The sequence below is a fragment of the Ovis canadensis genome, chromosome 22 (genome assembly GCF_042477335.2).
Source record: "Ovis canadensis isolate MfBH-ARS-UI-01 breed Bighorn chromosome 22, ARS-UI_OviCan_v2, whole genome shotgun sequence".
NCBI lineage: Eukaryota > Metazoa > Chordata > Mammalia > Artiodactyla > Bovidae > Ovis > Ovis canadensis.
Window position 1 is genome coordinate 29,020,316 of NC_091266.1, and position 12,453 is coordinate 29,032,768.

At 40.3% G+C, this 12,453-nt stretch overlaps 1 protein-coding gene across 8 annotated transcripts in view; it reads right to left on the minus strand.

Moving 5' to 3' along the window:
• Positions 1-12,453, minus strand: part of CPEB3 (cytoplasmic polyadenylation element binding protein 3) — a 199,827-nt gene that overhangs the window by 40,439 nt on the left and 146,935 nt on the right. For all 8 annotated transcript variants that reach the window (XM_069567519.1, XM_069567516.1, XM_069567518.1 and 5 more), the window contains one exon: positions 335-449. In XM_069567519.1, coding sequence (XP_069423620.1) covers positions 335-449 — 115 coding nt within the window. The remainder of the gene's footprint in view (positions 1-334; positions 450-12,453) is intronic.

The following is a 12,453-nucleotide window of genomic DNA, read 5'->3' on the forward strand; positions in this document are numbered from 1 at the left end:
TTTTCTGTTCTACATAACAATACTAACTGGCTAACAATGCATACTGCCAAATGCATTGTTATTATTTTTTAAATAATTGGTTGAACAGGGAATCACTAATTAGAATCCAACCCTCTGAAATAACAGCTTAATGAAATTCACTCTTGCAGCATAAGAAAATACAACATCTTGGCAGAAAACATTTAAGGGTCAGCTCAGTGGAACTGATATGATGGCCTTCTTTTTGGAGACTGTGTATAGCTGACCAGAAGTGTAGAAAACACGGAAGACTAAACACATTGGGGATTGTTGTTGTTGTTGGTTTTGTTGTTGTGGTGTTACTATTTCCACTCACCAGCTCGAAGGGGTCGTGGAACTCCCCCAACAAAGATAGTTTTTCTGGGGTCCAAAGGCTGTGAACCATCCATTACAAAGTCACTGTCACTTAGGTTCCATGGTCGAATTTGCACCTGAAAAAAAGTCGTTTACTTGGTCCTTACTTCATTTCCATTAACCCCAAATGAGAATAAGGTGACTAAAGATAAACCCACTGATTTGTGCATTGTACAACATACACAACCCAAACAAAATCCAGTTATTAGTTAATGTAATCTCTAGACATATGCTGTGAAACCTTCAGAAACCACCTGTGGTTTTAAAAAAGGGTAGTCTTTTATAGATAAGAGTCTGGGTTTTGAATAAGATCCATTTTAACACGTTAAACTGTTCATAACCTGTCACATTATAGCACTTAGCTTTTTAAGAGCTCACCTAAAGAGGGAACAGGAATTTTTAGAATATTTTCTAAAAATTATCTATATGTCTGGCTTTTAAATTATCACCTCCTAAAATGAAAACATTTATCTTTCAGCAATATGATTTAACACAGTTTTACACTTATCAAGTTAGCACACAATTACCAGCAATATCAAATACTGAAGGTCACAGAGTTATCTACTTTTGGTTGATCTGATTTTCCTAAATAAGTCCAGTAAAATAAAGCTAAGTCTAGAAATTCAAGTAAATTTTTGAAGAGTAGGAAAAGAAATCTCTATGACATATTTCTTTCTATTTGGTAATATCTCTTCACTGGGACTCTGACTCCCTGCCCATAAGTTACACTATGCTATCCTTATCGTATAAAATATTTCACCAGAATCGTAACCTTAAAACATACTCCTTTTAACTCATAACTGAACTATCAGAGAATAGCTTAAAACAAAACAACCACCAAAAAACCCTCTCATACAGAAAGGCCAGCTTCAGCACGGCCTGAAAACCACCTGGCCACACACTCAGCTGGCCACATGCTCAAGCAGGCCAGTTGTAAAAGCGAAGAAACAAGCACTGGTTTTTAAGGAACATGCCTCTCCTTTCGCCTCATTGATTAGGATAGGAAACAAAACAGCTGAATTTTAACTTCCTTAGTATCAACAAAATTTTTCACTTTTCCCATTGCTCAACCATCAACACTTAATGCAAGGAAATACATATATGACAATTTTTTATGTGGCTTGCCTTATATCCAGTAGTTCTTCTATTTGAAAGATAAATCTGCCAATGACACTTTCAAAACACCTTGAATCAACTCCAAGACTGGCACTGCTCATCAGAAACAGGCTACACATTATGACGGTTACAAAATTTACCTCCCCCCCACAACTTTTGGAGCTTTTATGACACAGTTGCCTTCACCAGTTACTGGAAGCCATAAAATCTCCACATGGGGGGGAAAGAAAATCTAGTTCTTTCCTTGTAAAATTTGGTCAGTTTGAAATTATCAATCCCTTAATATTTACCACAGATTCACCAATACAATAAAACATCACTTTCAAATGCCTTCATGAGGGCTCGTTATTAATGTTTAATTAAAAACACAATCTCCTGACACCAAGAGAAAGGATTCTAACGTCAACATACAAAAGACAGGGCAAATCTTTTTCTGTAGGAGCCCTTTTTTCTTCTAGTCTCACCCCTATAAAGTAGTTAAGGTAGCTTCAGAATCTGGTAATTCTATTTACTTTATGATAACTGAGTTCAATCATATGGCTCACAAATAAAAACAATTCGTGTGTAATATCCATAGTGTGCTGGTTTCATTTAATCAGAAGTACAGAAAATGAAGCCTCATACAATAGCTGGAGGTTGCTGCTGCTTCAAAGAATTCTGCAGAAGATCTCAAATCCGCCTGCTGAGAGGCTTCACTGCTGCCTCTTCTTCCCTCTAACACCCTCCCCACCCCTTCATTACATCACACACAACCCATTCCCTTACCCTATTCTTGGGAAAAATACAGGAAGAAGACTAGGGAGACAGTAATGATTAACCGTATTCACAAAACCCACATTTCCCAGCTGCCATCACAAAACAGCTCCTCAAAGCTCACGCCACTGCAAATTCAGAGAAATGTCAACACAGGCCAACATCAGCACACTCTAAATGCTAAGCAAGAAATATTGTGGTACTGTTTGCACTGAGAAGTTTCATTTACACTTTAGTTTCTTTCTGAAATATAAGACCATTCTTACTCAGGAATGTTCTCCATCTTCTAAGGTTTATTCTCAGACCTCAGGGTCTAATATTCATGTTCTTTCTGACTTACTCTTTGAATAAATTCTCTGGTCCCAAGACAGACAGACAGACAGACACACACACACACACACACACACACACAGGTTTCTCTACTCTTTTAGTCGAATACTTTGTAAGCTGACTCAAATATTTTGCAGAAAGGAACACAATATAAATAAAAGAACTTTTTATTATCTTTATTTCTTTAATAATTGTTTTTGAGAAATGTTGAAATTAGACCTCTGTCTTAATTCAACACAAATTTCCCCTGGCAAAACAACTTTTATATCCACAGTGATTATTCTGTGTGTGTGTGTGTGCATGTCTTTGTATAACAATTCTTCTACTGTGTTGTCAACAGGTTATATATGCTGGGCAGTAAAAGCCTTAACAACCTAAGGAAAAGATAAGGCTGTCACCAGAATGATGAAGATTACTTTAAATGAAACTGACATGGTTCCAGTACCACTTCCTGAAGAAACCTGATCACATTTGGTTGCAAAGGTGACTCCAGGAAGAGGCTATCTGGCAGGCAGCACCCACGAGCCCTCTGGCCATGCCACAACCTTACAGCAAGGGTTACACAACACAGAACGTCTGTAGGGCAGGACAGGTAGCATAAACATGTCAGGTTACCAGGACAATAGTTAGTAGGCGGGCAGTGACACTATGGAGTAAACCACTCCTTCTATTTCATTTTATATTATAGTTTATATAGTTTATATATAGTACTATATTATAGTATTAGTTTCAGGTGTACAGCAAAGTGATTCAGTTATACATATACGTGTGTATCTATTCTTTTCCAAATTCTCTTCCCATTTAGGTTGTTATAGAATATTGAGCTGAGTTCTCTGTGCTATAGAGTAGGCCCTTGTTGGTTATCTATTTTAAATATAGCAGTGTTAAACCACTCCTTTTAAAGGAAGCAGACACTCCTCTCAGCTAGTATTTATCATTTGTGAATGTATTGTCAGGCTTCTCCATTTCTCAAAAATAGCTAGAAATTCAGATTTTTATGTGAAACTCCAAGATTTCTGAATGTTGGGAACTCATTCAAATGTGAAAGACACTCGTACAGGCTAGACAAAATTAACTGCAGGCCAGATCATTTCTGCGGGCTCCAGCCTGTGATCTCTGATTAGAAAGGTTTAGTTACCACACAGTTCACAAAGGACTGTTTTGTTCCATAAGCACTTATGAGAGAAAATATGAATACAAAAATGGTTTTCCCTTAGTTTCAGTTCCTTTTTTAAGCATGTATTCCGATGGAAGTTCTGGTGAGGACCATAAACCTCCTAGCTGAATTATTAGTCTTCTAAATTTTTATCTTCTGATTTAATAACTGGCTTTGTATAACTGCTTATCTCCAAAGGCAAAAGCTTTTTAAGGATAAAGGCAAAAACCAAACATAAAGATTGATAGCATAAATACACAAATTTATACCATAATATGACTTCAACAGCTTTCAAGAAATCTAAAACAACTTAATATTAACATGTAACAGCAACAGTTGGTACTGAGTTCAGAATGGGTCATAAACCAGTGGAGACAACTTGCAAAATGAACAATGCATTTGTCTCAGGAACTGCTAACGAACATACAGTGTAGTGGTGATTCAAGAAATTTTACAAAGGAGATGAGAGCCTTGAAGATGAGGAGCGTAGTGGCTGGCCATCGGAAGTTAACAATGACCAATCGAGAGCAATCATCAAAGCTGATCCTCTTACAATTATACGAGAAGTTGCCAAAGAACTTAACGTTGACCTTTCTATGGTCATTCAGTATTTGAAGCAAATTAGAAAAGTGAAAAGGCTCTATTAGTGGGTACCTCATGAGCTGACCAGAAATCAAAAGAATTGGCATTTTTGAAGTGTCGTCTCCTTCTATTCTATGCAACGACAATGAACCATTTCTCGATTGAATTGTAATGTGTGATGAAAAGTGGATTTTATATGACAGGTGGTGATGACCAGTTCAGTGGTTGGACCGAGAAGAAGCTCCAAAGCGCTTCCCAAAGCCAAACTTGCACCAAAAAAAGGTCATGGTCACTGATGGTCTGCTGCCAGTCTGATCCACTACAGCTTTCTGAACCCTGACAAAACCACTGCATCTGAAAAGTATGCTCAGCAGTTGACGAGACGGACTGAAAACTGCAGTGCCTGCAGCCAGCACTGGTCAACAGAGAGGGCCCAATTCCTTCCCACAACAATGCCTGAATGCACGACACACAGCCAACACTTCAGAAGTTGGACAAACTGGGCTACAAAGTTTTGCCTCATCCACTATATTCACCTGACCTCTTCCCAATCAACAACCACTTCTTCAAACAACTTGGCAACTTTTTGCAGGGAAAACGCCTCTACAACCAGCAGGAGGCAGAAAATACTTTCCAAGAGTTCACTGAATTCCGAAGCATGGATTTTTATTCTATAGGAATAAGCAAATTTATTTCTCATTGGCAAAAATGTGTTGACTGTAATGGTTCCTGTTTTGATTAATAAAGATGTGCTTAAACCTAGTTATAATGATTTAAAATTCACAGTCCGCAAGCACAATTATGTTTATACCAGCCTAATAACTTAATTTCATTTTATTTAAAACAGAGTCATTAATAGGGATAAGATTAGGCTAAGTTCAAGGGGGAAAAACTTAAGAAATATAATACAGGTCATTTATTTTGATAGGATGCTATAGCATTATTTCCTAAAAAGCAAATGTCATTGAAAATTTGCAAAAGCCTCTAAGTTAAATAAAAAATGCATTTTTATTTTATCTTTAATAACAGGATAAGAACAGTTTTAGCAAGAACAGTTTTAAACACAAGTCTTAGGGCTTCAAGTTTCTGAATATGACCAAGTCTCCCTATAGCTCTGGAACTCTCTCAGTTCAAACCCCTATTTAGAATTTAGACATGACCTTGGTGAGCTATAGTCCATGGGGGTCGCAAAAAGTCAGACACAACTGTGTGACTAAGCACACACTACTAATAAATAATGTTATCTTGAGCTCACTTTGCACATCTCATCCTATGCCTGCTCTGGTCCTCTCCTTAATACCTACCACTTGAACGGTTCTACCGTGTGGTGCCTTCCTTTTCATTTGCTGGGCTCAAGGTAGCTCCAAAGTGCAACCAAACTGTTCAGAGTCAACAGTGCAATCTGGTGGTCAGTTTAGGAAATTACCTGACCAAACCCCTCTTGCAGGCCATTTGTTCTCTTTCCCACAAATTACCCATAAAGCTTATAGTTCAGCATCCCCCCAACCCGGCCCCATTTCCTTTTTCCTCTTTTCAATACCCTTCAAACTCCTACTCAAGCTCTTCAGGAAAATGTCTCCATTTTTCTCTCCCTAATCCTACAATTCTTTTAATTGACATGAATCAGAGAAACAACAGCGCAGAACCATCAGGACTGCTCTCCCCAGTAAGCAGCATCCCAGCTCTTCTGACAGCCAGGATGAGTCAGCTAAACCTAGGTCTGTGGACATACAGCTGCAACAGCTCAGCTGTAGTGGTAATGAACCCGAACCCACCCCAGCTGTCAGCAGTTCTATTTTAAGCATCTCAGACCTCACAGAATGACTGGAGTGCCCCACAGTATCACAGATAAGCTAGTCTGTGGTTTGTGAGGCATCTTTATCTCATCCACAGTGCAAGGGGTCATTTTATTATTATGACCACTATAAAACTAAGAGTCATAACGGCAATAATTGTGGTTAAGACTCTTTAAAGTATTTTCGTATTTGGTATCTCATCTCAACCTAAGTTTCACCACATAATGCCCTAACAAACAGCTCAGCCACCTTTGAGGAGTGTGGGTGCTACCTATTATTCTCAAATACCGTCCTCCACCCAATGGAGAGGAAAAGGAAACGCCCTCCCTGTATCTTCTACAGTTAAGTGGCCAGAAAGGACTTAATAGCTGCTCAGAGTCATTGGCCTTGATATGACTCCCATAGTCTGGGCAGGTCTGGGGCCACCAGGCAGAACTCCACTGGGACCCAAAGCAAATGAAGATTATTCCTCAGATACCAACAGGTTGCTGGTCCTGGAGCACCTCAGTAAAATAGCCAGGATTTTTCCTACACAGGGACCCAAAAATAATCCCAGGAAATTCTCTTACACCCTCCTAGGATGCTCCAAGGCCCACCAGCAATATCAGGAAAGAGTGCAGGTACAAGATGGAAACTGCTGCCTTCTTTGCCAAGCTGCACAGCCTGATGCATAGAAACCACAGGCTCCACTGGGACCTTCAGTTACTGCTGAACAATTCAACTGCACTCTGTACACTGTTTCATAAGGGCACCCAGTGCAAAAACAGAGCATGCATAGACTGTGCCCCGAAAATGGTCATGTCACCTTCTTGCTCTACACTTGCTATAATCAAGCCATTATCAATTAGACGATATGATTAATATCTAGACTTAACATTCATAAGATTCAAGGAAATACCTTCCCGCTAAAGGTTTTCCAGACTCCCTCAGGGACACCTACATGTGTGTTAGTCACTCAGTTGTGTCCGACTCTTTGAGACCCCATGGAGTAGAGCTCTCCAGGCTCCTCTGTCCATGGAGTTCTCCAGGCAAGAATACTGGACTGGGTTGCCATGCCCTTCTCCAGGAGATCTTCCCAACGCAGGGACTGAACCCGGGTCTCCTGCATTGCAGGCAGATTCTTTACCAGCTGAGCCACCAGGGAAGCCCCCAGGGACACCTGATCACTTTGCTGTTTGGCTCCCCAGCCCAACTACTGTCTGTAATGCTTCCATCATAGCACCTTGACTCCTTACTCCACTTCCTGTTACACGGCTACTTCTCTCCATTGGACTCCTGGGGCCTGTAAGGCTGAGACCACTTCTCTGTGTGGGTCCTGACTGCTCAGCACAGTAGCCAAGCCTTAGTGAGTGCTCCGAGCTCTTCAGTCTAATGGTGAATTAATGAAGGTTTTCCTGAGGGGCAGACGGTGGTGCTGTAAGAACCTGTGCAGCAGCCGTCCCTCTATAGCTGCCTGATCACTCTCCTCACTCCACCAAAAGCTACCTTCCAGAGACATGGAATTATGGTATGTCTGCTCACCAGTGGGTGCCCCAGGGCTTGAGCCTAATTTGTGAAAATTTCTGATGCCACCAGGGGACCCACTCAGTGATCAGAAGTGCCTAGTGCTTGTCACCACTTCTGATGTTCCCACATCACTTAGGAAGTATAAGCGTAATAGATGATTTCCTTTTGAAAGAAAGAAGAAACTAGCACTTTTGAGAGCCAACACTGCCCCACTGTGCTAGCCATTTTACACTCACCATAACTGGTATGCTATAAAATTATCCCTACTTTTAAAGACAAAGAAACTTGTCAGTGTGAAACCAACTCAGGACTGAAACAGGTTTCTCTGACCCCGAGTCTCTCTTTCCACTGCAATGATGTCGTGTGCCTGCAAGGCTCCCTGTCCTCCAGGCCACTGGCCACCAGCTCTGGTTCACAAGTTGCCTTCAAAAGTCAAAATACATTTTTATTTGTGAGCGATTAATCTCTCTCCTTTCCAATCTCATATGGCCTGTTCTCAGTGCATTAAGAAATGACCCAGAGACTCTTCTTAAACCTACTAACAAAACTAGCAGTTAGAAAAGCTCGAAAATGATTTAACAATGAAACTGGCACTATAGTCAGCTATTTTAACTTCTAGGTTCATAGCCTCAGGCACTCATACTCTGCAGCCAGACAATTTTGTCCAATGTCTACATAACTGTGTATTTTCAGCTCCATGGTGCTAGGGCAAGGATGTTGTCCCTGGCATGCTGTTCACTAAAACTCTTGAGAGGAATGTACACATAAAAGCTCAAGTTACCTAAGTTTTTCCTGGGATGAAGCCTATTCTTTGAGCGAGCTTCACGGAATACTAATTCCACCAGATCTTCACAAGTATAATCCCCAGAGAGGTATATAATATGCTGGGTTAAACAATCTTACACACATTTATTTATTGCAAAACTCCTCAGAACTTTAATATATCAATGTTTCCCAAATGTTCTTGGCTATGGAATCTTTAATTAAAGGAGAAAGTGGATATAAAATCTACAAAAGTGCCCAGTAAGCAACACCTGTTATTATTAAGAGCAAACCTTCTTCTGTCAGTGATCCTCTCAAGAGACCAGTGTGTGATCAGACAAGTGTTCTTCAGAACACACTTTGGAAAACACTGAATACATCCTTTAGGGGATGGGGTTGGCTATTTCATCCCCTGGTTACCAGCTTGTACACTGGACCTGCAGCATCTTTTAGGCTTTTCCAGAAAGGAACAACAACTTCCAAAGACGTAATCACTACGAAACTCTGGACCCCTTTGCAAATTCAGAGATTCAGGGACGGGGAAAAAAAAAAAAAAGAACTTATGAATAGTTTAGAGGAGGAATTCTTTCTTTGGAGAAATTCTTTTAATGGGAGGTGTCCAAATCAGGAATTTACCCTGAGGACCCAAGGAACAAATAAATAAATCAAGAAGATCAGAGTGCTAAAGATTTCCAAGTTTGAGATAGTACACACAACCAGATTTGATTGAGTCACGGTAAAATTATTGTTATTGTCTTAGGAAGTAGTAGGTGGGGAATGAAAGAGTTTGAGCAAATATACCAAAACCCAAGGACTGAGGCCATCAATCAAGATTGCCCTATAAGTCCTTACCTGTTTTTCCCAATTTAATTTCCCTCTGTTCCCTTCATACATTGGTGTTCCATCTGAAGTGTTCTGCATTCATACCACACAATTTCTCATTTCTGTGTTCGTACTGTTACGTTTCTCCAAAATGTCTATTCCCCGACATCTCCACACTTCTGGTCAATCTCCAAACTCCCTTCATCCTTCAAAGCCCCATCTAAGTGACACTTCATCCAAGAAGCTTTCTTTCATCATTCACGGTACATATGAATTGTTCAAAATACTTAATCTACATTTTATCTTCATCGTAGTCATTATTTTTCTTAATTTGACAAATATTTGAGAACCTTTTATGCACCAGGCTCTATAAATTTGTGTATTTACACACTTTTTAAAAATCTACTCATTATACTATTAAGCTTTTGAACACTTTTTATGTCTGATTCAAAGTATTCTGATTCACAGTAACCAATACTAAGGCCTTGCCCCTAGAAGGCACTCAAATATGGTTTGAAGGGAAAAAGGAGGGCACAGCATTTTTTTAAGTTATATGTGGGCTGGAGATAGCTATAATAGAAGGTATGATTCACTATAGGATGGTGCAGTGATCAGAGAAGGCTTCATAAAAGAGATGACATTTGAGAGGAGTCTGAAAATAAGGGTAGGAATTAGAAATTGAAATGGGGGCAGAAATATTTTAGTTGATTGGAATATAGGGTTCAGGAGGAAAGCAGAAAAAGTTAAGGTTGGAAAAAAATTTGGAGTCAGAAAGTCTTAAATCCTAGGCAAAATAATCCCGGTTGCTTTTGTAACTTAAAAAAGTGACTAAAAAATTCTAGAGATTGCTCTGATATATAAATGGGGGTAGGAGACACTGGAACGATAGATTAGGTAGAATTAAAAATTAAAGAAATAAACCAGCTTCTATTTCCAGTTTCCTTTTTTTTCTCCACCATTTGTTTTTCAATTTTTGTCTTTCTAGTTTCAAGTGGATGGCCTGAACAATAACTTGAAGAACTGACGTTACATAAGCACATATCAGTTTGGTAAGACAGTTTTAAAAATATATAGCAATGTCAATCCGTCATGTTTTAGGATATTTGTAAATTTTGATTGTGCTATAAATTTTAAGGAGGAGGAATTAAGAAACTTCTCTGACGCTCCTTTGGTGTTTGCTATCCCATATCTCTGGCCAAAGTGTTCTAGAAGTTAAGAACCATGACGTCTTCTTCCTCACCTCCTTTCCAGGGTTACTGTTTTCAGCCCCTCCATCTGTTAGACCCTCCTAGGCTTCCTCTTCTATCAGCCGGCCGTCTTGAACCTTCAGGTTCAGCCTATTTATACATTCAAAAGGTAGAGTCCCCTGAACAAGAGGGACCACTGTCACACTGTCTGCCTGCTTCACCGGAAGCACGGACAAGGACACAGCTGTCCTCTGGGATGCCTGGGACATGTGAGCTATGGAACTGCTCTTGCCAGAAGAGGGAAGAACAAACACAAATCTAGAGACTGTGCAATCACTCCTGCTCTTGCCAATTTGTCTTACATTCTTTAAGACTGAGGGATCCTCTGCTCAATACTCTGTAATGGACTACATGGGAAAAGAATCTGAGAAGAGTGAATATATGTATATGTATAACTGATTCACTTCGCTATACTCCTGATACTAATACAACATTGTAAATCAACTATACTCCAAAAAAACTATATGAAAAAAAAAACACTGACCAGTCAATTATCAGGCCATAAATACAGTTTCTTTTGCCATCTTTCAGGATCAGACCTATACATAGAGTAGCCTGAGTGGAGTCATTTAATGAAAGGTAATCACTAACCAGAAATAGAACTACCTGAAATCCGCTAATTATAGATTCATTTGAGTTAAAAAACAAACTCAATCTTAGAAAGGGTAAGTAAGGGGAAAGCTTTTTATCAGGCACTGTATTAGGAAAACCATTTGATTAACTAATCCACGCAAAGGAAGCGGGAGGCTGATTTGCGGAGAAGGGTGAGGGCAAAGGATAGAAAATCTGTGAGGTCACTCTGGAACATGGTGTATATTTCCAAGGAGAAATTCAGGGAGGTTGGAGAGAATTAAACAACAGAATGAGGGCACTAAGAACTGAAAGGCGACCAAGCTAAAAAGTAAGAAAAGCAGGAGAGAGTCACAGCTCTGGTCTGGTGAGCAACCTCTAGAAGCTGACCTTACCTCGAGCTATTGCCCAGGTCCTCATTTACTCCCAAAGGTTCAACCCAGCTCTCACTTTCTGTGGGAGCATCCTAGATGAGGTGGAACGTACTGAAATCTGGGCAGGGGGAGGGGGCAGGAAATGGGGGGAAGTGTAGCCAAATAAGGCTGGGAGTGGAAGATGCGGAACTAACGCCAAGAAAGAGAAGGTTTCAAAACTGGAGCCAAAGAGCCGGAACCCAAAATGGGATCCAGTTCATTAGAATTATAGGCATTTGGGGACTTTCATGTTTCCCATGCTAAGTTTCATTTAAACTGCTTATGCTGGAAATTCTGAGTATGCCTGGGTCAAAGAAATACGTGATCAGCGGCCACCGTTCAGAACTCACCAAGCTCCAATAAAACTGCTTCATTTGAGCTCAGAAAACGGAAACTGCAATAAGGCAGAAATTCGTAGAGACACAAATAATGGAAGTTAGTTTCCCTATAAACATTTCCAAAACAGATAATTACACTATTTAATTTCAAAAGTCCTTCATACCAAGGGTAATATGCATGTTTGGCATGAAAATATTCAACAGTAATGGTGCTGCCTCCATACCACCTCTGCTCATCCCCTCTCACAGGGACGTCCAGTCCTGGTGTGAGCTTTCCCTGGCCAAGCAGACAGTCCACCTTCTCCCACACAGCCAGGGACACGACCCTGCTAAGGTACACAAGCTCCATCTGCTCATCTCCAGGCTCCTCCCCTCAATTCAACAGCTTCTTCATCTCCTATAAGTATAACTCTCAATATGTACCTCTATGTCTCTGTCATGTGACAGATACAAACATATCTCAAATCCCCTTCTACAGTGTACAATCAACCCCACCTTAACACTGCCCGGCTCACCCCCACACCTCTTCCACTGATGTGTCGGTGGCAGACTTTCTGAAGGGTGACCATTTTCCCCTGACATCCGACCCTGCCAAATTGGGCTCAGTCTGTCTAATTTCCTATTGTTCCAAAGAGGTTTACAAGTTACTGCAGCTTTCTTATTATTGTCTCAGAAGAAACACACTCCCAT